We start from the raw sequence: 25,421 nt of genomic DNA on the forward strand, positions 1-25,421 counted from the left end.
TATTGTAATATTTAAATGTGAAATCGTGATAATATTTATGGTAAAATGATTGAACTATTGCAATATTTAATCACCATATCAACTATCCCACCAATTAGACGTGCTTACAATTTAACGAGGGGAGTAGTCACTTTGTCCGATAGTAGAAATCATAGGTTATGGGTACACAAAAAAAAATGATTGTTACTAATAATAAATATTATAATACTTATAATAATTGTAATTGTGATACTTATAAAACGTAAGTCTAATATAAATATTCTAATACTTATATTGCATAAGTTTTTGTCAATTTCATGATATCAAAGAAAGTAAATCTCACCCAAAGCAAGTATGATTCTTTTTTCCCGTGGCTAGAATTTTGCCAAATATATTTATTTTATTTTAATATATTGTGCATAATCTGTCCTAAATTTGGTCAGTGAGTCTTCATTTAATTAATTGCTTTCAAAATTATTCTATTTTCAATTCAAAAATTTTGAAATGTATTTTTCTATGGGAATGTTTGACCAAACTTCACCCTCTCACAAAAATGACATCTCCATGTAAAAAGTATGGATACTCTGTTGTCTCCATCTTGAGAAATCGGTATAATCTTATCATTAATTAGAGTTTGATTTTTATTACAGAGTAATATTTTTTAAATACATGATGTGGCATATGTATAACGTGGCAAAGTATGCGATGCGGAAAGGACAGCTCATATAAGACATGTGGCAAAGCATTTCATGGAACAAAAAGTACCATAATTTAGGAAATAAATTCAAGTTACCCTTTAAAACCTCGATGAATATGCATTAATATTCATTGATCAGAATTTCATAATGCTCTTACTAAATGTTACGGAATGATTATTTATCATTCTTAATAAATAATACAATAATATTTTTCCTACAATACAGTTTTTCTTATATAAATAAATTCATTTAATTACTAAATTAGCATAAATAAAAACTATACTATAATTAAATAATGTTGTTGATGAAAAAATTTAAAATTTTGACAATTTTGACAATTATGGTCAAATATTATATTTCAAATTTAGAAACTTTTTAAATATAAAAACTTAGAAACATTTTAGTCACTGTAAATAAAATTTTATCCAATTTAAATTAATTTACAATTTCATAAAAGAATAGACCGGGTTAATAAAAAAGCCATTTGTTTTTCTGTTTACTAACAGTGATAGGTGTAGGCATTGAATTCACTAACAGTGATAGGTCAACATGGTACATATTTTCAAGACATTAAATTCACTAACAATGGTAGATCAATGCCGTAAATATTTTCGAGGAACAAAATCGGGCGGCTAACTTTCTATCAAAGCATGCATTAGCTCAAGATTGTGGCATTATTGTGTTGGTATTCTTAGCGAGGACATCCTTGGGGTTCCTAGGACTAGGTTGTTAAAATTTCAAATATTTCAAATTTATTGTTAAAAATTTTCCACACTTTATTGTTATGCTAAAGGTAAACACTAACATCATGAGAAAAAATAAACATTTTTTACTTTTATATATTTTAGATGCAATTTCAATCTAGTTTGATTGAATTAAAATTGGAGTAAAATTACACCAAAGTTTTTAATTTTGATAATAAATTACCAATATTAAAAATTTTCATTATAATTATTACAACGCTTAAAAGTTTATATTTTTTCAAAAATAAACATATAAAATTAATTAAAATATTATTTTCCCAACTAAAAATTACGCTGATCCCTAACTAATATTTGCTGTGAAGCATATTATAAAATTAGCTTGAAAATACGTGCTATGCAAATGTGTTATTGTGAAATTAGCTTGGAAATGTGTGCTATGCAAAGGTGAATGTTGAGTTTGAGTCAACCCTCCTCAGGTGGCATCCACGCTACCCAGTGCGAGTTGCCCCCCCCCCCCACCTCATACAAGCTGATCTTGAGTTGTGATCTTCCAATCTCCTTAGCCAGGTCCGCCACTCGCCACACAACGTCCATCGTAGTCTGTAGTCTCACATTGAAAATTCAATCTATATGTTTTCTCAATTATTGAATAAAATTAATTTTGACAAAATTATTTATAACAAATTGTTAGCACCTTATATAAAACTTTATTCCAACCTATATACATGTTTGCTTTAAAAAAAAAAAATCTATACTAGATTTTATTTATGATGGAGTAATGTGGCATGAGTCTAAGGTCAATTGGCCTAGGAAGTAAATATTTGAGAGCTAATTGAGTCAAAGAGGTAATTAGAACCTATCGACAATGATTTTAGGGCCTAAACATGCAGAGAGAAAAGTTAGGAGTATGAATTGGGTTGAAAAGCAAAGTTATTGATGAAGAGGTGCAAATATTGGAGGGATGGGGATTGAAGTGGGATAAAGCGGAAAGTTAAAGGGGGTAAGAATGCAAATATTGAAGGGATGCATGTGATATAAAGTGAGGACGGGTGAAAAGTTTGGGGGTCAAGTGCGACAAAACATAAAATCCATAGTTGTTGTAAGGTACAAAGCTAGAGAAAGTGAGTTAGATAGGATAAGCTTGTGGTTTGTATGACAAACACGAAAAAGACAATATCCAGAGAAAATGGAGGGGGGGGGGTGCACATTTGCTCCCCGTCGCACCAATAGAGGTGCTGCTTAACACCCTTGCCATTGACTGCAAGTGTGGTGCGGGGGAGGGGGTGAGGGGAGGAGGGTGGCCATTAGCTCGCGCTTGCAATTGCTAGCTGTGTTCCACTCCAGAGAGTCGAGGCGTGCCTTAGCCTTGTCATCGCGAGAAAGGCCCAAGCCAGCTGGGGTGTTTTCCCCCACTTGGTTGGAGTGTTGGTTGGATGTTGTCGACGGTGTTGAAAGAAGTATAATTGGTTGTGGTTTATGAGTGGCGTTTGTGACATGGTAGGTAGTGTGGTGCCTTGGCTTGAGATTTTAGCAACTAGCTAGGTGGGAGATGTGTGTAGCTAGGAGTCCTCAGACATCATCATCAACGCTCTCACATCTACGGGTCTTCTAGTCCATTTTCTTCTTGACCCGTAATCCCGCTAGTCATCCTCACCAGTCAAAGTGTGCTTGGTGGACCAACCACTTAGTTTGATTTTTATCACTTGAATTTATTAATTAATTGTAGTTAAGAAGGGATTTTTTACATTCCATTTATTATCCAGTTTAATTCATTCATTTGTTCATTATATTGTCGGGTGTGGTTCAATAAAACCATCACTTCCTATTCTAGTAAATAAAACATAATTATTAACTTATTTCATTATTTTGGCCCAATGAACAAATTCAGTATGTACGTACGGAGTAACGTTTATGGCAAATTATGCAATGGACCCGCGTCCACCTTACAAGGTGAACCCGTGTCCATGTTCACAATTTTAGATTTCAATATACAAAATTACATTACTCAATTTTCATAATTTTTGAACTCTATATTCAAGATTTTGTTATATAGATTCAAAAATTGTGTTATACTCTTGAATATAGAGTTATGAAATTGTGAATATAGAGTTCTAAAATTATGAACATGAACCCAGGTCCAACTTGCAAGGTGGACTCGGGTCCATGGTAGGGTCCAACTTGCAAGGGGGACCCGGGTCCGTGGCATAACAACCGTAACATTTATGATTTATAGCGCGACGTCCAATTATTTTGAATTAAAAAAAGAAATAAAAAAATATAAGGTACGGCTCTAACTTGACAACTCATTTATGATTCCACCGAGAAAAAAAAAGGGATTATTTTATATCTACAAATCTAATCAGAGACAATAAAGTTAATTAAGCCCCTAACGAGAACTAAAAAAATGTTGGTATAATTGTTTGTTAAAATGAATTATTCATATTATTTTGATTTAGTATTTTGCAAGATATAGGAGTACATTCAATCTGGATTTAAGTCTGATGATATTCAATTCAAACTTTTAAAAATTCTTTTAAAAGTCTATATAGGTGTTCCATACTTTAGAAAACCTTTAAAAGTCTATTAGTCTTAAAAAATTTATTAACTTTTTATCGAATATGTCAAACTACAACTTTTTGTAAACTTTTTTTTTTTTAAATATAAATAATTGAAATTCATCTATCTCAGACTCCAAATTTCTAAACTTTTTCTATGTATATTTTCTCTCTAATTAAATACATTAGCAAAACAAACTTTTCATCTATCAACATCAAATTTTACATGTTTAATAATATTCGTATAGATACTTGCATATTTTGATTTTTATTTTTCTACGAACTTTTAAACGTTCCCTACGAACTTTTTACTATATGTTTCATAATATTCGTATAAATACTTGTATATTTTGATTTTAATTTTTTTATATTTATGTTTGTAACATATTTTTAATTTTTTTAACAGCGGACTGCTGTTTGTAGTAGCAATTTGGAGTTGCGAACAACTAGCTCTTTTGCTTGATGTCGTAACTGTATATTAGGTATAATTTTTAATATATAATTAATGTTATATTTTTAAAATTTTAATTTTTTATTATATGTAACTAGTAAGTATATTTTTAAATATTTTATTTAAATAATTTTGCTACTATAATTTTTTTGTATTCAATATTCTTATGAATTTTCATATGAAATAGTTTTGTTTGTGGGTGGTTATTAGTACTATATAAGTTATTGATATATAATGTTTGATGTGGAGGACGAACTAGAAGAAGAATTCTATAATATATTATAACATTTTTTTTTTTGTAAGAAAATTATGAATAATAAGAATTGAAGCTATTGGAACTTTGTAAAATTTTGAAAGATTGTAATTACGAAACCAACAATCCAACTAATTTAACTGGGGTGGTATAAACTTTGGTCTACGGATAATAGCTCCAAATTTTGTTATCTGGTGTCACATGATGACTATATCTTGTCTCATTACAATTTTTGTATTTTTTTTTGTCATGACCTTATAATTACGTAGTGGCTACGTTTACAAGGTGATAACCTCATCATATTTCTCGTTATGAATTGGTCAAGCTTTTCAGTCACTTAAAATGTTATGGTATATTGGAGATCCATCTCACTTAGCTTTCAGTGTAATTATAACTCCAAACCATGCAATGATAAAAGTGGATATATTGGCCGGACTTTGGGTTTTTTCTTTGTCCTCATATACAGACTATTTTAATTTTCCAAGCTCACATGCTCTGCTGGCTGGCCGTAGATTTAGAATATGTGCAGATATACACATCAATATAATGTTATTTTATCTTCAAAGAAAGAGACTAATCCAGATTCTTGGATGTAATAATCTTAGAAATATATAGTTGAGATTTCTAGATACCAAACTATTCACACCAACCCAGATTTTCATTCCTCGTTAGTTGTCATTCTTGAACCTTAATTGGAAACCTCAAACATGGCTGCAGCTTTGTCCTGGAAGGCCATAGTTTTCTTCGCTGCAACACTGTGCACCTTCTTTGCAGGTGCCAAAACCTTGCAGGGTAACAATGGTGATAAGATTAGCAGCTTGCCAGGCCAGCCTAAGGTTACTTTCCAGCAATATTCAGGATATGTAGCAGTGGACCAAAAGCAGGAAAGGGCTCTTTTTTACTACTTTGCTGAAGCTGAAACCCAACCAGATTCTAAGCCCCTGGTTCTCTGGCTAAATGGAGGTAAGAAAAAGAGAGATTTAAGTCTGATAGATTCAATGCCTTGTACTAATAATGTTAGGCGGAGGCCTGAAGGGCCAAGTCTAGCGACAGGTGGCTATGAGATTGTTGGACAGAGGCTTGAAGGGCCAAGTCCTTCTTTCGAAATGTGGCGTTGGCTGTTATGCAGGTATAAGGAAATAAAGTTGCGTCTTCGCTACGAGCTATAGTTTTTGGCGTAGTGTGAGTGCTTGATCCTAACGAATAGTACTGTGCAGGCCCTGGATGCTCATCTGTTGGAGTTGGAGCTTTCTGTGAGCATGGCCCTTTCAAGCCAAGTGGGAGTGTCTTGAAAGGAAATCACTACAGCTGGAATAAAGGTTTCTGTTTTTTCATCTTCTTCCTTGCCATATAGCATGGAGAAATAGAGTTTTTGCTGTTAACCCGGGATAGGGGTTTAGGCTTAGTTTAGTTTAGTTGAATTGAGTTCATTTTAAATGCATTAGAATGGTAAAATCTTGCCCCGCAAGGCTAATTCAGTTAGTTCGGTTGATTACCCTAATGCCTTGCTCTAGCAGCATTATGGGGTTTGAATCTCATTAGGACTGGGAACCTGGGGGTCATTAGGAGACCTTGACCGATGATTTACCTCCTTCCGGCTCTTGGGCAGGGGTTTTAGGGGCTTAGAATTAGTCTAGCGTAAACTGTAAACCTAATGTATCAAAAAAAAAAAAAAAAAGAATGGTAAAATCTTAAATCTTGACTTAGTTCTTTGATTCCTGCAGAAGCAAACATGTTGTACTTGGAATCCCCTGCAGGAGTTGGATTCTCTTATTCTGCCAATAAATCCTACTATGTTTATGTGAATGATGAGATGACAGGTTTTTCAGTTTTCACCCTTTGGTTTTCATTCATTTCTGTTAATCATATTATGTAGATAAAGTTTGGTTCTTTATCTTCTGTATATAGCAAGAGACAATCTGGCTTTTCTGGAAAACTGGTTCGAAAAATTCCCACAATACAAGAACAGAGAATTTTTCATCACTGGAGAAAGTTATGCTGGTAAGTTGTAAAGTTGTCATCTTTTCATCTGCAATAATCCAACTTTTATGGTCTGGTCTAACATGGATACATTGTTTACCAGGACACTATGTTCCACAACTTGCACATCTCATTGTACAATCCAAGGCAAAAATTAATCTTAAGGGGATAGCAGTAAGTATAATTAACCAGTATGTACTTAGGGAAAATGTGTATGGCTTAATCCACTAATTCTGTCAATTTCAGATTGGAAATCCTCTTCTGGAGTTCAATACAGATTTCAATGCAAGGGGGGAGTATTTCTGGTCTCACGGATTAATATCCGATTCCACGTTTGAGCTCTTCAATACAGTCTGCAACTATTCTCAAATTAGAAGGCAAGGCCAGATTGGGAAGTTCACAGCTCCTTGTGCTCTAGTTAACAATCGAGCCAACGCGGAGATCAGTAGATTCATCGACGCCTATGATGTGACCCTTGATGTCTGTCTCTCATCTCTTTTCCAGCAAGCAGAGATTCTTAATCAGTGGGTAAGAAATTAAGAATAATCCATTTTTAGTTCTGTGATCATATGAACTCAGCACTGCATTCACATTGAGAGTTTCACGGGTTTTGTTTGGTTCCAGCAAGAAACCGAGAAGATAGATGTGTGTGTGGAGGATGAAACCATCGAGTATTTGAACAGGAAAGATGTGCAGATAGCTCTCCATGCTCAGCTTCTTGGAGTGAACAGATGGGGTTCGTGCAGCGAGTAATGATCCTAATTCCTTCGACATTATATTTCCACTGTTTCGATCCATCTTATAGTTTTTCATTTTTCTTTTTCTGGACAACAGTGTCCTGCAGTATGACATGCAGAACCTGGAGGTTCCAACCATCCCGATTTTAGGCTCACTCGTCAAGTCTGGGATTCGCGTATTGGTTTTCAGGTAACTTCTATAGTCACACATTCATAAACTTGGTTCGTTCGTTCCTCAACTAACTCGAGACCTATACTGCAATTTTAACAGCGGAGATCAAGATTCGGTTATACCTTTAACTGGAACCCGATTTCTTGTAAATAAATTGGCACAAGATCTGGGATTGAGCACCACTGTGCCATATGGAACTTGGTTTGAGGGCAAACAGGTTAGAATTGAAGGATTCTTTAAATTGTTTGTTTGTTTGTTTTTGGTTTCATATGTTTTTCAGAAACCTATGAAGTCCAAGATTGATTTTTAGGTTGCTGGGTGGACACAAGGGTATGGAGAGTTGCTGTCATTTGCAACAATAAGGGGTGCAGCTCATGAGGCTCCATTTACTCAGCCTGAGAGGTCACTTGTAATGTTCAGTTCATTCTTAGCAGGAAAACCACTTCCCAGGCTAGATGGAAAGATGGCAGGGAAAAGAAGCTCACCAACAAGAATATTTGCATCTCTGGGCTATCACTAATGCAGATATGGGATGGTGAAACCACCATGGTGCAATATTTCTACATTAGATTTCAGAAATTTAAGGCTTAAAAGGATAGCCTGTGTCTGTGTAATACTGATCAAAGCATATTTGAAACAGTGAAAGATTACAATAAGGAATGAAATAGTGTGCCTTTTTACAGATTGAACTTTCAATGTGGGAATTATGTGACAGGGAAATCATGATCCTCAACAATTTGAGGATGCTGAGAAGCATTCAAATGTTGAACAGAATGAATTCCTTTGCAGATTGTGATGAGGTTTGGCAAATTTAATGCATGTTGTCGAAACGAGCAGTAATAACTTTTGTATCTACCCCATCACCTTGATGTAATTTTTTTTTTTTTTAAATACAAGAACGGCTGTCGGAGACAAATCGGCCAGCCATGGCTAGAGACGAAGGTCTTCGTCTCGAAGCCGGCCCTGACAATTTTTTTTTTTTTTAAATTTTGTTGTTTTTTAAATTAATTATTTTATTTAAAATTATTTTAAAATATTATTTTTAAAATCGGTAATCGGCACATCAGGTAAACATGTCACTTCATCCGATCCCCAACTCATCACGGAGGTGTGAGAGTACTTTCTAAACTGTCATTCTTTTATTCATAATTTATTAACTCAACTACCAAGTGTTCTTAGTTAAGTTGATCATGTAACTCTCAAATAAACATTAACTCTTTTTTTTTTTTTTTTTTTTTTTTTTTTTTTTTTTGAGTATCTATAGAATGCTGATTATTAAACTATTCAATGAGGTTGTTATTGCAGCCTTTCATGTCAATCCAATAGGCATCATATTTTTATAAAGATTAATTTAAAATAAAACTTAAATTCTATAGTTAAAGTCATGTATGATTATTTTTGGGGTTAGGTGAAGGAATTTTTTTTTAATTATTTTACTGATGAGGAAAATCTAACCGCCACTATGTACTCGAGAGTATGCATAGGGTAAATTCCGCTTCAAACTAAGAATGTCAATAGGCTGCCCTCATTTATGTTCTAATTTTTAAATATTACGGAGTACAATTGTACAAAACAGTGCTCAATGCAATGAAACTATTTTTGTGAAGTTCTAAACACCTTTTGATTAGTACCAAAGTTCCTTTACTTGCCTAATTTTACATGTGCACTTTTATTTTATTTTTAAGGTAAAAAGAACTAAAGAAGAATCTTTTTTTTTGAACACCTTTTTTCCAAATTAAAGTCATAGACTCATAGTCAGATTGCATATAACCTTATAAAACACGAAAGGTATTCCACCCACTCTCACTAGCAGCCATTAGGCAACCAAAGAAGAGGAACTCACAGGAAATAAATATAATTTCAGAATTTTTTTCAGTTTTTTGTATTTAAGTATAATAATACTTATACAGATTGTATTAAATATTGCCAAACATTTATTTACGTCTAATGTAACTAGTATATCATGTATGATTGTATTAAGTAGTCTAGTGCAGCCAAATGCCTTGTGGTCAAGCGGCATGAAGTGATTCTCCTAAGTGGGAGGTCATGAGTTGGCCCCTCAGTGGGGGCAATGTTGACTTTGTTGGGCTTCAGTAGGTTGAGAAAGTATGTCAATCAAGTATCATCATCTAAAAAATCCATAACCTGCGAACTTGGAAATCAAATCTCATATAATAAGGACAAGAGCGGATGATGATTACTAATTTGGTTTTGACCATGTACCCATTCTTGTTAACAATACTCATTCCAAAATCCCATCCAGCTTCCCACCCCAACAACAGTCTCTACTCTCTGCCCAGCCATTTTGGCTCTAAAATTTGGAAAAAGAAAAGTTTTTCCAAGATTGCAAGATAGGTTATTGATCTGATGAGCAGCAAAACCTATGCATATTAACTTGGCAGTTTTTTCATACCCCCAAGGCATCAGAAAAAGCAAACCAGAAAGTTTCCCCATTTAATTTAGCTCTACTCTCACATCCCCATGAAACAGCAGATGAGTTTATGCTACTTGCCTGTTCTTCTCCTCATGCTCCTAATACACTTGAAAGCTTCTTCATCCTATGCAGATGCCAATATTGCAAACCTCTGCAGATTCAAACCCAAACCTAAATCCAGATCTTCTGCTGCTATGATGTCTGCTCTTAAACACCAACCTGCTCACAAAGAATTCACAAATTTGTATGGTGATGATGAGGTTTTTGGTTCTGACAAGAGGAAAATCCGTACAGGTCCCAATCCTCTGCACAACAGATAAGTAGCTAGCTGGCACCCCACTCCATGCTTCAAATTTTATCTTTTCATTTCTTCTGTCATTTTTCCTGCTGTTTTTAATTCCTAGCTTCTCTCATATAAGTTGATGATGAATGTATATGAAAACCCAGTTCTGTAAAATTACATCTTTATACTTTTAGATAACAAATGCGGGTTTTCCTGTAAATTAAAGCGTGAGTTCGAATACATGCTCTGGTTCAAACAAAACTTTTGAACCAAAACAGGTGAGTTGTTACACTCGAACTTCTAACACAATTATCATTGATAGGTTATATCCGAACCTAACACAATTATTAGCAATAGGTTACATCCGAACATCTAATGCATTCGTTACGATGCTAGTAAAGTTTTTATCTAGGACCACTTTCACTGTTTCACAGACCCACTGGTGGAGCTAAAAAAGAACAAAACACTGAATTTTATGATCCCACATATGATGCCTGCACTTATACTAGGAGTGGTCACATAGTGCACTCAACATTTTTGGATCTTTCATTCAGTACTCATAGATAGCATGACCCACTAAAAATCATCACAACTTCCGACTTCCCTATCTTACATGCTATAATTCTACATCACATGTTGCAGCTAGCTTAAAGGTTGTGGAGATTATTAAAAGGTTGTACCAGTGCACATAGTAAAATCTGGGCATCATATGTACAAGGTTGAGGAACTCTGTTTTGTACATGAACAAAGTTTATATTATTAGTAAATGCTGATGTATGTCATATATATAATTCACAAAATAAGCTACTCATAAAGATTTTGCTAAGCTGATTCTGCTATTCTTGTTGGGATGCAATTCAGCATCCAAATAACAAAAGCTCATGATATTTCATAGTGCAATAAATGATATTTTCTTTTAGCTGTTCAAGAACATACTTAACCAGAAGCAAATACAGAAGCATGTTAACAGCTGAATTATACCACCTAACTTAAACCATTAAAGCTAATTTTCCAGTCTGGATTTCAATTAGAGGTATGAAGAACCTATATAGACATTCAATTCTATCAAACAAACGGTAAGAGCGAAAAGACCCCGGAATGGAATGGTACAAGACATTAAAAGGATTTCCAATCTCAACAGCATCGTTGTATCAGAATCCCAAATGCGGTCAAGCAGGTTAGGGAAATGGAAAACCCTAAGAATTAAGGGAATCCCGAACTCTTAAGAGCAGCTTAGCAAGTTTTGGGCAAAAAAAATTTGGACCATTTCTCGATTTGTGCGTGTCATCCTTGCGCAGGGGCCATGCTAATCTTCTCTGTATCGTTCCAATTTTATCGGATGTCCCCGAAGGGACGTTCTTCTTCTTCAATGGCGGAGTATGTGTACTGGAAGAGAGCTGCTTCATCGCCCGATGTGGGAGCTGACAAGTTAAGCGATTACAAAAGAAGTAAATTAGAAGGCTACCGCTTCCTAAGCGGCCCATCAAGGCCCAATCCAAATTTACCGTTTTTTTGAAATACAAATTTACCAAATTCATTAATTCCGGGAAGTGTATACAATAAATATTTTCTCCATTTCTTTAAAATATTTTATTTATTTTCTCGTGGAATTATATTTCTGTGCATATACCCTTCTTTATTGAACCTATTATTTAAAGAAGTTTTCAATATTATTCTGGTAATAAATTTTATTTTCTTTTACTCCATTTTTTATTGACATAATACACAGAATATTTTGCAATTTAATCTATAAATTTTGCAATAGAAAATTTACCGCAAAGATTTGTATTTTTATTTTTAATGATATTGATAAAAATTATTACCAATAATATGCATTACTATCATTTTTGTACCGAATACAAATACAGAAGGGAAGACAAAATTGAGACACCAATCTCCAAAGCAATCTCTTTTGTATGAGATTGGTTCTCCATCATCTCTCATATTTGCCATGAATGAATTCAGCATTCCCAGTGCAATGGCCATCATAATCATCTGTCATCATTTCAGGGGAAACCAACAAAGAAACAAATGATTATCAACTGAAGAAGAGGGTGAAACATCACCCCAGATTAATTATTAAAAACAAATTACAAGACGGCCAAAATATTATTCAAGGTCTCAAGGAGGACATGATAGATGGTGGTATTTGTATCGATGATCATGACTGAATCTAATCAACAAATGCAACAATTTATCAGGTGCTTTCAAAGTTAAATTAAAGCCTTTTACTGGAGTGGTGGGAAGACTGGAGTACTGGACTATATGAACTGCAGAGCAAATGTCAAATTTCAGTATTTGAAACGCTCAAACTCTCCAGCTTTCAACTCCAAGTAAGATTCAATGCAACATTCATATGAGCATAAACATCACAATAAAACATTTCACATCTTCCATGAAAAATGCAAACAATAACTTAACCACTATAGCCTCAAGTGCCTGGCAACCCGCAATTATGTGTTATTCATATGTATCAAGATTGCTAGTTCAAACTTTTGTAGCCATAATAATCAATTGAAGGAAATATATACATACATATATATATTTGCATGGAAATTTAAACAATTACAAGAAACATTGAAATTTATTGGAAGACAAGCTGAATACAATAACAATGAAGACTATACAGAATCAAGAATCTAATGACAGAATACAAAACATGGGCTCACACAATTGTGCATATGGATGAATTCCCTGAGATTCAAAGAATTCACAACTTCATCCATTCACATAAAAATAAAAATAAAGGACAAAAAAAGCTAGAAATTTGATTTAAAAAAATCACTCGTACAATGGTTTGAACCCGAGTTTTGCAGGTTGAGAAATCCCATCTAATGCAGTTCAGAAGAACTGGGAAATCCCCCAAAAATTAGCAGATAAAATTGACAAAGATTTGGGCAAAAATCCACCAAAACAATCATATGGTAAGCTAATTGATAACTGTTTTCTGAAAGGAATTAACTTCAGGAATTCAGGTTATGAAGAATGAATTGCTATCTATCATGTTCTGCTTGCAACAAGAAGAAGAAGAATCCAAACATATAAAACTACTTATCATATCACATCTACTACACGCAGGTGCCATGATACATAATTATGAATGTTAGTGAACCATCAGCACTCCCAGTACAATATTTTTACTCATTCCAAAACTCAAGTGCAGCTTAGCGAATACTTACCGAATTTTCACAGGGGAACAATGGATCCATGGCAGGGGTTTTGGGCAAAAAAAAATTTGGACCATTTCTCGATTTGTGCGTGTCATCCTTGCGCAGGGGCCATGCTAATCTTCTCTGTATCGTTCCAATTTTATCGGATGTCCCCGAAGGGACGCTCAGTGCTTCCATGGCGGAGTATCTGTACTGGAAGCAAGCTGCTTCATCGCCCGATGTGGGAGCTGACAAGTTAAGTGACTACATTTCTCAAAAAAAACATTTGTGTGCATATACCCTTCTTTATTGAACCTATTATTTAAAGCAATTTTCAATATTATCCTAGTAATAAAATTTATTTTCTTTTACTCCAATTTTGACAAAATCCCACCCTCTTTTTTTTATTTTTTATTGACATAATATTACATATAATATTTTGCAATAAAAAATGTATCATGAAAGAAAGAAATTTTCTATGATATCCATTATAAAACTATCACCAATAAAATTTCATAGGAATACTTTCATACCGTACCGAACCGAATACGATTGGTACGGATAAAATTGTCATTGTAAAATTATACTCCGTATGTGGTAGCATAACCAATCTATAAGGCCGGTGAGGTGGTGGAGACAAAGACTCAAGTAAATCACTATATCTATTAGACTGCTATAAGTAAATCATGTCTTCAGCACTTGAAATTGCATTAAACTCTAAGAATGAGATGAACATAGACAGCATGCCATTACAAGTCACATATTCCACAGCATTGGGTATGCTAATCATTAATCATCAGCATTCATAGTTCAAAATTATGATTTACTCTGAACAACAAATCTAAAAGAGATTTTGCTTTTTCTTCCCATTTTCTATACTAGATCATGGACATTCAGCTCCTGGACACACAAGAATTACAGAAACTACATGCTGATTTAGATGTCAATCACATCTTTACTTGTACACAGCATAGAGGTTTGAAAAGATTGACCTTTAAATGAATTTGTAGAGGATAAAAAGAAACAAGACTATGGACACTCTGTCCTCCTGACCAAAGCACCCAGACCCCAGCACAGCCCATAAACATTTGGTAAGCTAATCCATACCAGAAACATGGCTAGAATAACTGTTTTCTGAAAGGAATAAACTACAGTCTGTGAAGAATGAATTGATATCTATCATGTCCTGTCCTACTTGCAAGAAATGTTGAAAGTCGAAACCTTAAACACATAATTGTCCACAACGATTTAGCTATGAAATCAAGAACATCAGTTGCAGGAAAGCTGAAAGAACAATTACACTCATACATCATCATATTTTATAGTGTTTCACATCCAAAAAGTCTAAGAACATGTAAACATACTCTGTAACTTATCAGAGATATATCGCCTGGAATTCACTGCAACAAATATGAAATTTCATTGTTTTACCAACATGAATTCGATTGCAACTCCAAAAACCTACAAACAATCTAATGACAGAATACAAAACACAGACACGCACAATTATAGAACCAGTGTTCATTGTAGCCAAAGTAGAAAGAAAAAGGCAGAAACTTCTCCAAAGAAATAGCACAATAAATTTCCACTCTGTATTTCAATTAGACTTGAGGTATGAAGAACCTATATGCGGCACATTCAATTTCTATCAAATAAACGGTAAGAGCGAAAAGCACCAGAATCCCAAACGCGGCCAAGTTAGAAAGGTGGAAATCCAAAATTCGAAAGCAGCTTAGCAAAACTTCACAGGAGAACCAGGATCGGATGTCCCCTCGGGGACGTTCTTGTTCTTCGATGGCGGACTATATGTACTGGAAGAGAGCTGCTTCATCGCCCGATGTGGGAGCTGCACACGGAAAAGCGATTACTTATGAAGACCATTGTTCCGTATAGAGGCCCATTAAGGCTTAAAGGCCCAGTCCAAATTTGCAAATCCATTTATTCCCAAATGTGTGTAAAATAAATATTTTCTCCATTTCTTTCAAATATTATTATATTTATTTATGTAGTTTTCTTTTCTGGTGGAATTTTATTTGTCTACATATATCCTTCTTCATTTGACTCTCTAATTTAAACCAGTTGTCAAGATTATCCTTGTAAAAAAAATTATTTTGTTTTATTTTGTTTTGAGAAAATTTCCATTTTTTTTAGTACTATTGGAGTTCATATTTAGTTCTTGCTAATTCTTAATTGTATTTAACAATTAACATGTTCATTAATTCTATTGAAAATATTTACATATGAAGTGTGTACTCACTTTTTTGTAAAAATAAAATTCTCATTTTTTATATGTAATAAATTATATAAAAAAAATCCTAAAATGCTGATTAAAATTGATACCAATCATACTTGATACAATCATGTATTAAAAACATAATACTTATACTATGTATTCAAGTCTCATTTTACTTGTCTTATTTAGGCTAAACTACCTTTTTCTTCTTTACTTATTCTCTTTGTGAGCAAATATATATAAACATAAATGTGCAGTCCAACTATAAGCTTACGCTTTTAGTTGGATGGAGCACATGATTCAATTCTCTTTAGTATTTTTATTATGATTATTTATTATTATTTTTAAAATTTAATTTGTTTGATATTTAATGATACTCATAATACAGTTTCTAAAGATACAAATTTTATATACCAATACTAAATATTATGAAAATTTGAATTGTAATTATTCAATTGACCAAAAAAAAAAAAAAAAACTGAGGTGGAGGAAGTATTATGTAAGCATACACAAATCAACAAGTAAACTTCACAACAATCTTAATGCAAAATATTTCAGGAAATTTTGGACTGCAAAAAGTTTCCAAATTCCAAACACAATTGGACTGAAGAACAATGAACAAAGAGATTGCAACATTTCATTCTTTCTCAAGACCTCCTTATTACCAATGACTATGTTATTAAAGACACTGGAAAATTGGAGCTCTACCTAAGGTGAGGTTGCTCCAGCTTCAACAATGTAAGAACTCCCCAACATAGTGGGATGAGCTGTGGATAAGATATCGTATGATGTGAGCGCCGGGTCTGATGTGGCATATGCTATCATCCTTCATAGTTCAAAGCAACATCAGTAAGCCAATTTCTCAGCATGCCAAATGATATTAACTTCACTTGTATTCCATGCACTCATTCCAGTTCAGGGGCAACCATCTGTCATTGTTTCAGAGAAAGATACAATTTGTGAATGACTAATTAAACTACAAGACTTTAAGAATAACATACAGAGTAGATTTCAAATTCTTCAGTCCTAGAAATCTTGTTTAAGATTCCAACAACAAATGGTTCTTACATGCACAAGAGTAAATGTATTCTAGGAATAACCATGACAAGTAGACAAGAAATAAGGACAAAAACGATATGCAATAAAATGGGACTATAGTACCCACATTTGCAGCCATCATTTGTTCAATGTGTACAACACTGTAAGAAGATTCCTTTGGAAATAGTTTATTTCAGAAATACTGATAGAAATTCATAACTGAAGTAATCAACTCGTACCAATAAAGAATTCCAAAAGATGATTTATATAATTGAAACACTTATAGAGAATCAAAATTGACCAATAAAAGAATTGAAACTATTATTAACAAATTTGAATAAATAGTATATGGTTTAGAGTTCCTGTAAACCTCAACCCCGCCCAGTAGCGCAGAAAAGGCTGTGATCTACCATTTTAATTTATTTTACCCTCAGAACAGAGTTTTTTTAGAGAAAAAATATCAGAGAGAATTTCATTTCTGGACAATCTCTACTATTTTTTTTGGTTCATAGATAATCTCTACTGTGCAGTCTGTGCCTACTCCATACAATGCATATAAGCTGATTACAATTTCTAGAGGCAATGATTCCAGCAGGTCTTGATAATCAGAGTTTAACCAGAAAGTGTTGAGCAACTGAAAAGTATAACAAAATGAAAAGCTGAGGCTTTGCACCATAACATAACCAAATCAACATCATTTTCCCACGAAATATGTCACTTAACCAGTAGAATGAATCATGTAGAGAGTTATAAATAATAGTAAATTTGATATCAATTAAGGAAATCTTGGCTTGCATAAGAAGAGAGTATAGAATAGATTGAGCTCTAAATTACTGTCTCTAAACTTGCATGTGATGGATTTTCCAAATCAAAGGAGAAATTGATATCTTCTAAGAAAAGATTCAACAACAAGAAGATGGCTATCATGTACAAGTCATGTATTCAGTATTTGAAAACCTCAAATTCTCCAGCATTCAACTCTAAGTAGCATGCAGTCAGGAGAGCATATACATCATGATATTAGATATCACGAATTCTACAATCAAGTGCTCGGTATTCATTAACCAGCATATGTGTGGGAACCCTTGTGACCTCATTTTCAACCATGATTTAGCTTAGCTATAAAATCAAGAAAGGGAGTGGTGGGAAAACTACTACACAAACTGCAGAGCAACAAATACCAAAATTTCAATCAGTAATTGAAACTCTCAAGCTCTCTGGCATATATTCAACTCCATGTATGGTGCAAATTTAAAGCAACAGTGATAGGAGCATAAACAACACAGCATAACATTTCACATCTTCCATAAAACAAAAAAAAACAAAAAAAAACAAAACAAAAAACAAAAAGCACACAAAAAACAATCCACCATAGCCTGTGTAATTTGGAATAAATAAATAAAATAAAAGCATCCACTCTGGTTTTCAATCACAGGTACGAAGAACCTAAAACCTAACATAATCAATTTCATAAAACAAACGGAAATTAGGAAAGACCGGAGAATCTTATGGAAGGTACATCGAGAACATCACTATTCCGAGGATTGCAAACCCAGTTCTTGGATTTTTGGGGGAAAAAAAAATTTGGACCATTTCTCGATTTGTGCGTGTCATCCTTGCGCAGGGGCCATGCTAATCTTCTCTGTATCGTTCCAATTTTATCGGATGTCCCCGAAGGGACGCTCAATGCTTCCATGGCGGAGTATGTATACTGGAAACAAGCTGCTTCATGTGTCGATGTGGGAGCAGACGAGTTAAGCGCCTACAGCGTAAACCGAATACATGTTAAGAGTTAAGACCATCGTTCTATAGCGGCCCATAAAGGCATGGAGGCCTGGCCCAAATCTCGTGGTTTTTATTTTCAAAATTTCTTTAAATTTTGTTTGTTTATTAACTTTTTTTTTTTTTAAATGTAATAAATCAATTTCATGCTTTCATTTTAATGGTGCTCTATAATTAAATGTAGAGCTGATATGCTTACGCCTTTTCGATCATCATTCTTGAGCTCTACTAAAAGATTGGCCATTTTCAGCCATGTGCGAGCTCTCATTAACTCGCTGTCAAATCTTGAACTTCGAAATGATGATCATTTTAAGCAATGCTACTACGTCGGTCAACCCAAAAGGGAGTGCTTTACGTTACCCAGAATAGATTATACCCTGGATCCAGAAGTAGCAAGGTCAAATTTGATGATCACAAGGCTATGCAAAGAGGGTCGTGTCATTGAAGCACGAGGAGTGTTTGATGAAATGCCTGACCCAGATGTCATTTCCTGGACAGCTATGATTTCGGGGTACATAAGCTGTGGCATGATTAATGAAGCTCGGGAGTTGTTTGATAGAGGTGATGCTAAGAGAAATGTTGTAACTTGGACAGCTATGGTTGCTGGGTATATGAGGGGGAATCAAATTGTAGATGCTGAGAGGCTTTTCAAAGAGATGCCGGAAAAGAATGTGGTATCTTGGAATAGTATGATTAATGGGTATGTGAAAGCTGGTAGAATTGATGAGGCTTTGGCGTTTTTTGAGAGTATGGAAGAGAGGAATGTGGTTTCCAGGAATATGGTCATTGGAGGACTAACTCAATGTGGGAGGGTTGATGAGGCATGGAGGATTTTTGATCAAATGCCAGAAAGGAATGTGATCTCTTGGACTACCATGATTTCTGGGTTGTCGAGCAACGGGAGAGTAGATGAGGCAAGAATGCTTTTTGAGGGGATGCCAGAGCGGAATGTAGTTTCCTGGAATGCAATGATTACTGGGTACATAAAGAATTTGAGGTTTGATGAAGCATTTGAACTGTTTGAGAGGATGCCCGAAAAGAGTGTCCTTTCCTGGAATACAATGATCTCAGGTTTTATAGAAAACAAGGACCTGAACAGTGCAAGAATGCTGTTCAATGAAATGCCAAGAAAAGATGTAGTTTCTTGGACATTGATGATTAATGGGTCTGTGCAGAACGGCCAAAGTGAGAAAGCCATAGAAACTTTTAGTGATATGCAGTGGGATACCCGAGTAAAACCAAATGAAGGGACGTTCGTTTGTGTTTTGAGTGCTTGTAGTGACTTAGCTGGTCTGGGTGAAGGGATGCAAATTCACCAAGTAATTAGCAAGACAGTTTATCAAGATAACCAACCGGTCATTTCTGGACTTATTGACATGTATTCAAAATGTGGAGAGCTGTCAACTGCCAGGAAAATGTTTGATGATGGATTAAGAGGCCAGATGGATCTGGTCTCTTGGAATGGAATGATTGCAGCATATGCTCACCATGGATGTGGTAGGGAAGCAATCAATTTGTTCAACGATATGCAAAAGATGGGGTTCAGACCAAACGATGTAACTTATGTGGTGTTGCTCGCTGCCTGCAGCCATTCGGGATTGGTTGAGGAAGGGTTAAATTACTTTATTCAGCTTATGAGAGATGAATCCGTAGAGGTTGGTGATCATCACTACTCATGCCTCATCGATCTCTGCAGTCGAGCAGGAAACCTCAAAGAGGCTTATCGATTCATGGAACAACTCCAATCAAAGCTACCTGCAAAGATTTGGGTAGCTCTTCTTTCCGGATGTAACGTTCATGGGGACCAAGAAACCGGGAAATTGGCAGGAGAAAAACTCCTAGAGGTAGACCGGGTGGCTGCAGAAAGTTCGAGTACTTATATGCTGCTATCGAACATATATGCTTCAAGTGGGAACTGGAAAGAAGCTGCAAAACTGCAGGGGAAAATGAAGGATAGAGGATTGAGAAAGCAGCCAGGTTGTAGCTGGATTGAAGTAGCAAATAGGGTTCATGTTTTTGTGGCTGGTGATAGATCTCATGATGAAACTGAGCTGCTTTATTCTTTGCTAGGTAGTCTTCATATGAAAATGAAAAGGGCTGTTTTCTTTACTACACACAATTTCATATTTGAAGATGATTTTGCATTCATTTGACCTTTGGCCTTTCATTAATGGTTGAAATATGAATCAACCAAACAGTTCAATGCAATATTGTTAATAGAGAGAGACATAAGATACGGATAGTCGGATATAATTCAAAGGAAATAAAAGTTGATTTCGGGAGTCTTATACTATAAGACTAGAAGGTACTTGGCAAAGTAAATAGAGTATTGGGTAGATATACTATGGTTTTGTTAGGTTGTATATCCATGTAGAAGCGTATATGCTTAGAGGAGAAGGAATTGAGGAAGGAGTTATTACATGTGCCAATCCTCTTCTCTATATCTATTGGAATATTAGCCAACTAGACATCTGTTGCCATAGCTATCAATATAGGTATCGTGGCTCTAACTTAAGATTCGTTAAAATGAGCAGTTTGGAGCCGTTATTTTGCTAAGCGTGGTAGAAAATTGTAATCTACTCCATAATATGACATTATTGTACCAAATGCCATCACTTTATTTTCACTAAAACTTATTTTAATTTATTAAATATTTAATTTCTATAATTTTATTTCTCGTGCATATCCTTAGGTTGATTGCAAGTATTATCGTCACCCAAAAAATTTCCATAACATTTTATTTTTAAGTGACAGAGAAAAACATATTGTTATTACTTTTTTTTTAAAAAATGTCTACATTCCATAAATACAGTGAAATTAGTTTAGTTGGTGAAATTAGTATAGTTAATTATATCGGTGAAATTTGAAAAGCAAAATACTTGTATTCAGCTAAGTTACCATAATTTACATCCTGATATTCTGTCGGACTGCAGTTGAGGATTCAACCTTTTAGAATAAAATAATAAGGTATGATAAAAGGGAAAAAATCATTTTCCTTTTTCTAGGAACGTGCTAGCGATGCCTTGTACGCTAAAGTATCCAAAACTCCATGGTCGTCGTCATCGTCATCTACTAATCTAATCGCCCCATTCAGTTTGATGTCTTCGTCAATTACGCCCACGAGACAGCGGCTGTTCCAATCCCTTTCCCCCCTCTCTGCTCTTCAATCATCAATCATCATCTTCCTCAACTGTTCTTGACAGCCTTTTCCCACCAACACCCTCTTCCCGCTTCCTCAAATCCCCATCTTCACCTTACCTTTCTCAATTCTCATCAACAATTCCAATACCCACCCCAACTAACAGCTATTACTAGTAGTAGAAGCATTGCAAGATTTTGCAGTTTCCTCAGATGGGTTGCTCAGCTTCTCGCTCCGATCATGATTTCATTCATCCCCAAAACCTATCTAATTCGGGTTCTTCCACTCGGATTTCTCGAACGCTTTCTCTGCCTACCCCTCTGGTTCATCACCCGGCTCTCGGGAAAGGGGATACGAGCCATTTCGTGCTGCTCACCTCCTCTACATATGGCTCGCTTCTGTTAATCGACCGCCCCGCAATTCCAAACCCTAACCCTAACCCTAACCCTAATCCCAAATTCAGTACCGGGTCTGACCCGTTAGAGCCTTTGTCCCCTGATTCAGTTGTCAATACGTGGGAGCTCATGGAAGGCCTTGATGATGACTTTGGTTTCCATGTAGTCGAGCCCCCTAAAGCCCCCATCTTGGAGAGTCACGAGAAAGAAATTTCTTTGACCAAGATGCTGAAATCCTATGAGTTTATTGAGCACTCTGATGCAGAGCTGCCGTGTAAGCATTCGTCTGAGGAGCCATTGAGCTCCATAGACTCAAATAATAGGATCTCATTGGGCACATTGGTGCCAGATAGTGCAATTCAGTTGAAGGGTACTGAGGATAGGATTGTTCTGTATTATACTAGTTTAAGAGGAATTAGGAAGACCTACGAGGACTGCTGCGATGTCCGAATGATCTTAGGGGGACTTCGCGTGTGCGTAGATGAACGGGACATATCCATGGATTCATCCTATAGGAAAGAGTTGCAAAGTGTGTTGGGTGGTAAAGCTGTGAGCTTGCCACAGGTTTTCATTGGGGGACGCCACATTGGTGGTGTAAATGAGATTAAGCAACTTAACGAGGCAGGGGAGTTGCCTAGGCTTTTGAAAGGGTTTCCCGTGAAGCAAGATGGATTCTTTTGTGGAAGCTGTGGGGATGCAAGGTTTATGCCATGCCCGAGTTGCAATGGCAGTCGAAAAGTGTTCAAAAATGGGGAAGGGAAGTTAAGGAGGTGCCTAGATTGCAATGAAAACGGATTGATTCGGTGCCCTTGTTGCTGCCCTTAGAAGCTCTTGGTGACTGGTTTCTTTATTTTCTCTGCAAGGATATCATGGTACAATAACATATTATTGTAAATTTATTTGTATAGATTCTGTTTGGCTTGCTTATTTCAACTGTCTATATCATACAGCTTTTGAGCTGTGAAATGTGAATGTCCATCACATTCTTTGAACAGTTTAAGTAATAAAATGCAAAAACTGCTAAATATTCGCATGCCCAATTACTAATATCTTCTTTTTTTTTTTAAATAAAATTATCTTGGAAATATTGTTTCAAGTCTCAACAACAAGTTTCATGTGTGTATGTATAATTCTTTTTTGTGCCCAAGAAGATAGTATACTTTGATTCAACTGATGCACTCCATGGTTCTGCAAAAGGCTATGATTTCTTCCTGATCATTGAATTTGGAGAACTAGCCAAAGTTCTCAGTTGTATTGAGAGCAGACATTGTTTGGTTTTCATCCACCACATAGGAGAAAATAGAAGCTTCATCCGTGTTCACTTCTTTGAAAGCTGAGAACTGAGTTAATGAAATTCTTATAGTGGATGGTTCAAATTGAGGGTGTATTTGGTTCCAAATTGGGGATCAGAATCAGAATGAGAATTTAAATACTTAGTAATTGAAATGAGTTTTGTTAAAAATATTTTGCATGTTTAGTAGTAGGGTGAAATTGAAATGATTATCACTAATGATGTTTGGTTATGTATGATCTTATAATCAAAATAAAGATTAAAAAGAAACAAAAAATAAAAAAATTAAGGCAATTGATCTTAAGAGTGGCCATGAGGTGAATAATGAATAGTGAATAAGTCGATAAAGTGAATAGAGATAAGTGAGGAAATGACGAAACGAGGAAGAAGTGAATAGTGATAAGTGAGGAAATGATGAAATGAGGAAGTATATCAATTTATTTATTCAATTAGGTAATGCATTTTTTTTAAAATTATCGGTAATTAAATCTTATACTTTTGTTTTTTTTGTTTTTGTTTTTGTTTTTTTTTAAAAAAAATTGTCATCACCCAAACAATATGTATGACTTTCATTCCCATTCTTTGTGTCTAACCTTATAAACCAAACACACCTTGAATATTAACTCATTTAAAATAATAATAGTCTTTATTTCCCCTTATATGCTTTATCTAAATTGATATTTAGAACAAATGAAATATTCAATTAATTTTATCAAAACACTTTGATGGGATAATTACAAAGGGGCCAAAGTCCAAGTATGGGGTTTAGCCCAGAAGAATGGCATACAAAGGCTCACACCTTAGTCCAACGTCAGCCTAGCTAATTACCTTTAGCCCAAAAAGCTTAAACCAAAAGGGTCTTACTCTTGACTCATAAAACCTTGTTAACATAGCTAATTTAGAGATTAAGAACTAGCTTGTAGTCCAGTGGCATCAAACCCTTCCCTTTATACGGGAGGTGGTGGGTTCGAGCCTCAGTGGAGTCAATATTGACTTTTGTGCTTCAATAGGTTGAGAAAGTAATTACGAATAGATACTGCATTGTAATAGAGTCAGTAATGACTTGGGGTCACACTCGTATTTAGATTTACAGAAAAGCCCACGATTGCTACTATAATGTGTGTTTTAGGTGAAGCCTATTTTGTTACCTTAGTTGACAAATACTAATAAGAAGTTAAATTAATGTAAATAACACATAACTGACTAACTCAAACAAAAATATCCCTAAACAATTCTTACATAGATTTAAAGTTGAAACCTTGTCATTGCAATTTATTCATTATATATTTATATCCTTTTAACTTAATTAGCTCCGTGAATCACTGAATCTTAATAAAATTTAAACTTAATTTTCGATCTCCACTACGTAGTACGTACTACAGAAACATGACTAAATGGACTAGTTGGTCCACTCTTAATTGGGAATAAAATATCCCCAACGTGACCTATTACACCCACCTAGGCAACATCTATTATATAAAAAAGTAAAATTAGGAACGTGACTTTTAATCTCATATAATATTAAACCATTATCAATTCGACAATTTACATACACGGCATTCACGCAACATTATTTTTTAGGAATAAGGGTCAAATAGACCACTGAACTGCACACAAAACTACAATTAGGCCATCGAACTCAAAAAAAATGCAATTGGGTCCCTGAACAACACAAACTTATGCAATTTAGTCCAAAATGACTTGTTTACCCAAATTGCCGGTTACCAATTTTAAAAATAATTTTAAAAAATAATTTTAAATTAAATAATTAATTTATTTATTAAAATATTAAATTTAAAAAAAAAAAAAAAGCCGGAAACCCCTTCGTCAGGCCGGAGACGAAGAGGTCTCCGGCACACCTTCGTCTCCGTCGTGGCTGGACGGAGACGAAGGGGACCCTTCGTTGTCCTCTTCTTCTTCGTCCAGCCAGGGAGACGAAGGGGTGCCGGGGACCCTTCGTCTCCGTGACTGGCCGGAGATGAAGGGGTCTCCGGCACCCTTCGTCTCTGTGACTGGCCGGAGATGAAGGGAACGTCGAACTGACGAAGGGTCCCCTTCGTCTCCGTCCAGCCACGACGGAGACGAAGGTGCCGGAGACCCCTTCGTCTCCGGCAAGTTTTTTTTTTTTTTTTTTTTTTTTTTTTTTTT

At 35.1% G+C, this 25,421-nt stretch overlaps 3 protein-coding genes, 1 long non-coding RNA gene and 3 other non-coding genes across 7 annotated transcripts; 3 read left to right on the plus strand and 4 right to left on the minus strand.

Annotated features, from left to right (window-relative positions):
* The first annotated feature begins 5,139 nt into the window (after positions 1 to 5,139).
* On the plus strand, positions 5,140 to 8,211 carry LOC116028652 (serine carboxypeptidase-like 45). Its single transcript, XM_031270428.1, has 10 exons — positions 5,140 to 5,603; positions 5,858 to 5,959; positions 6,365 to 6,460; positions 6,549 to 6,641; positions 6,724 to 6,794; positions 6,867 to 7,148; positions 7,245 to 7,369; positions 7,455 to 7,547; positions 7,629 to 7,746; positions 7,840 to 8,211. The coding sequence occupies exons 1-10, from the start codon at positions 5,348 to 5,350 to the stop codon at positions 8,047 to 8,049; spliced, it is 1,446 nt and encodes a 481-aa protein (XP_031126288.1). The 5' UTR covers positions 5,140 to 5,347; the 3' UTR covers positions 8,050 to 8,211.
* A 3,287-nt stretch (positions 8,212 to 11,498) lies between these two features.
* LOC116031128 lies at positions 11,499 to 11,601 on the minus strand. Its single transcript, XR_004100558.1, has one exon. It is a non-coding gene; the product is annotated as a U6 spliceosomal RNA (small nuclear RNA).
* Positions 11,602 to 12,015: 414 nt separating this feature from the next.
* LOC116030446 lies at positions 12,016 to 15,222 on the minus strand. Its single transcript, XR_004100413.1, has 2 exons — positions 13,426 to 15,222; positions 12,016 to 12,241 (listed from the first exon to the last, which is right to left on the minus strand). It is a non-coding gene; the product is annotated as an uncharacterized LOC116030446 (long non-coding RNA).
* LOC116031129 lies at positions 13,476 to 13,578 on the minus strand. The gene has a single exon (XR_004100559.1). It is a non-coding gene; the product is annotated as a U6 spliceosomal RNA (small nuclear RNA).
* Positions 15,223 to 18,244: 3,022 nt separating the features above from the next.
* Positions 18,245 to 18,347, minus strand: LOC116031132. The gene has a single exon (XR_004100561.1). It is a non-coding gene; the product is annotated as a U6 spliceosomal RNA (small nuclear RNA).
* A 280-nt stretch (positions 18,348 to 18,627) lies between these two features.
* Positions 18,628 to 20,684, plus strand: LOC116030445 (pentatricopeptide repeat-containing protein At2g35030, mitochondrial). The gene has a single exon (XM_031272695.1). The coding sequence runs from the start codon at positions 18,640 to 18,642 to the stop codon at positions 20,599 to 20,601; it is 1,962 nt and encodes a 653-aa protein (XP_031128555.1). The 5' UTR covers positions 18,628 to 18,639; the 3' UTR covers positions 20,602 to 20,684.
* Positions 20,685 to 21,475: 791 nt separating this feature from the next.
* LOC116028571 (uncharacterized protein At5g39865-like) lies at positions 21,476 to 23,022 on the plus strand. The gene has a single exon (XM_031270320.1). The coding sequence runs from the start codon at positions 21,800 to 21,802 to the stop codon at positions 22,805 to 22,807; it is 1,008 nt and encodes a 335-aa protein (XP_031126180.1). The 5' UTR covers positions 21,476 to 21,799; the 3' UTR covers positions 22,808 to 23,022.
* Positions 23,023 to 25,421: the final 2,399 nt, after the last annotated feature.

This window comes from Ipomoea triloba, chromosome 9, assembly GCF_003576645.1.
Source record: "Ipomoea triloba cultivar NCNSP0323 chromosome 9, ASM357664v1".
Lineage (NCBI taxonomy): Eukaryota > Viridiplantae > Streptophyta > Magnoliopsida > Solanales > Convolvulaceae > Ipomoea > Ipomoea triloba.

Coding starts and splice junctions, on each gene's coding strand:
- LOC116028652 (XM_031270428.1), top strand. CDS start 5,348: ATGGCTGCAGCTTTGTCCTGGAAGGCCATAGTTTTCTTCGCTGCAACA. Junction 5,604..5,857: donor GGTTCTCTGGCTAAATGGAG/GTAAGAAAAAGA, acceptor AGTACTGTGCAG/GCCCTGGATGCTCATCTGTT. Junction 7,548..7,628: donor ATTCGCGTATTGGTTTTCAG/GTAACTTCTATA, acceptor CAATTTTAACAG/CGGAGATCAAGATTCGGTTA.
- LOC116030445 (XM_031272695.1), top strand. CDS start 18,640: ATGCTTACGCCTTTTCGATCATCATTCTTGAGCTCTACTAAAAGATTG.
- LOC116028571 (XM_031270320.1), top strand. CDS start 21,800: ATGGGTTGCTCAGCTTCTCGCTCCGATCATGATTTCATTCATCCCCAA.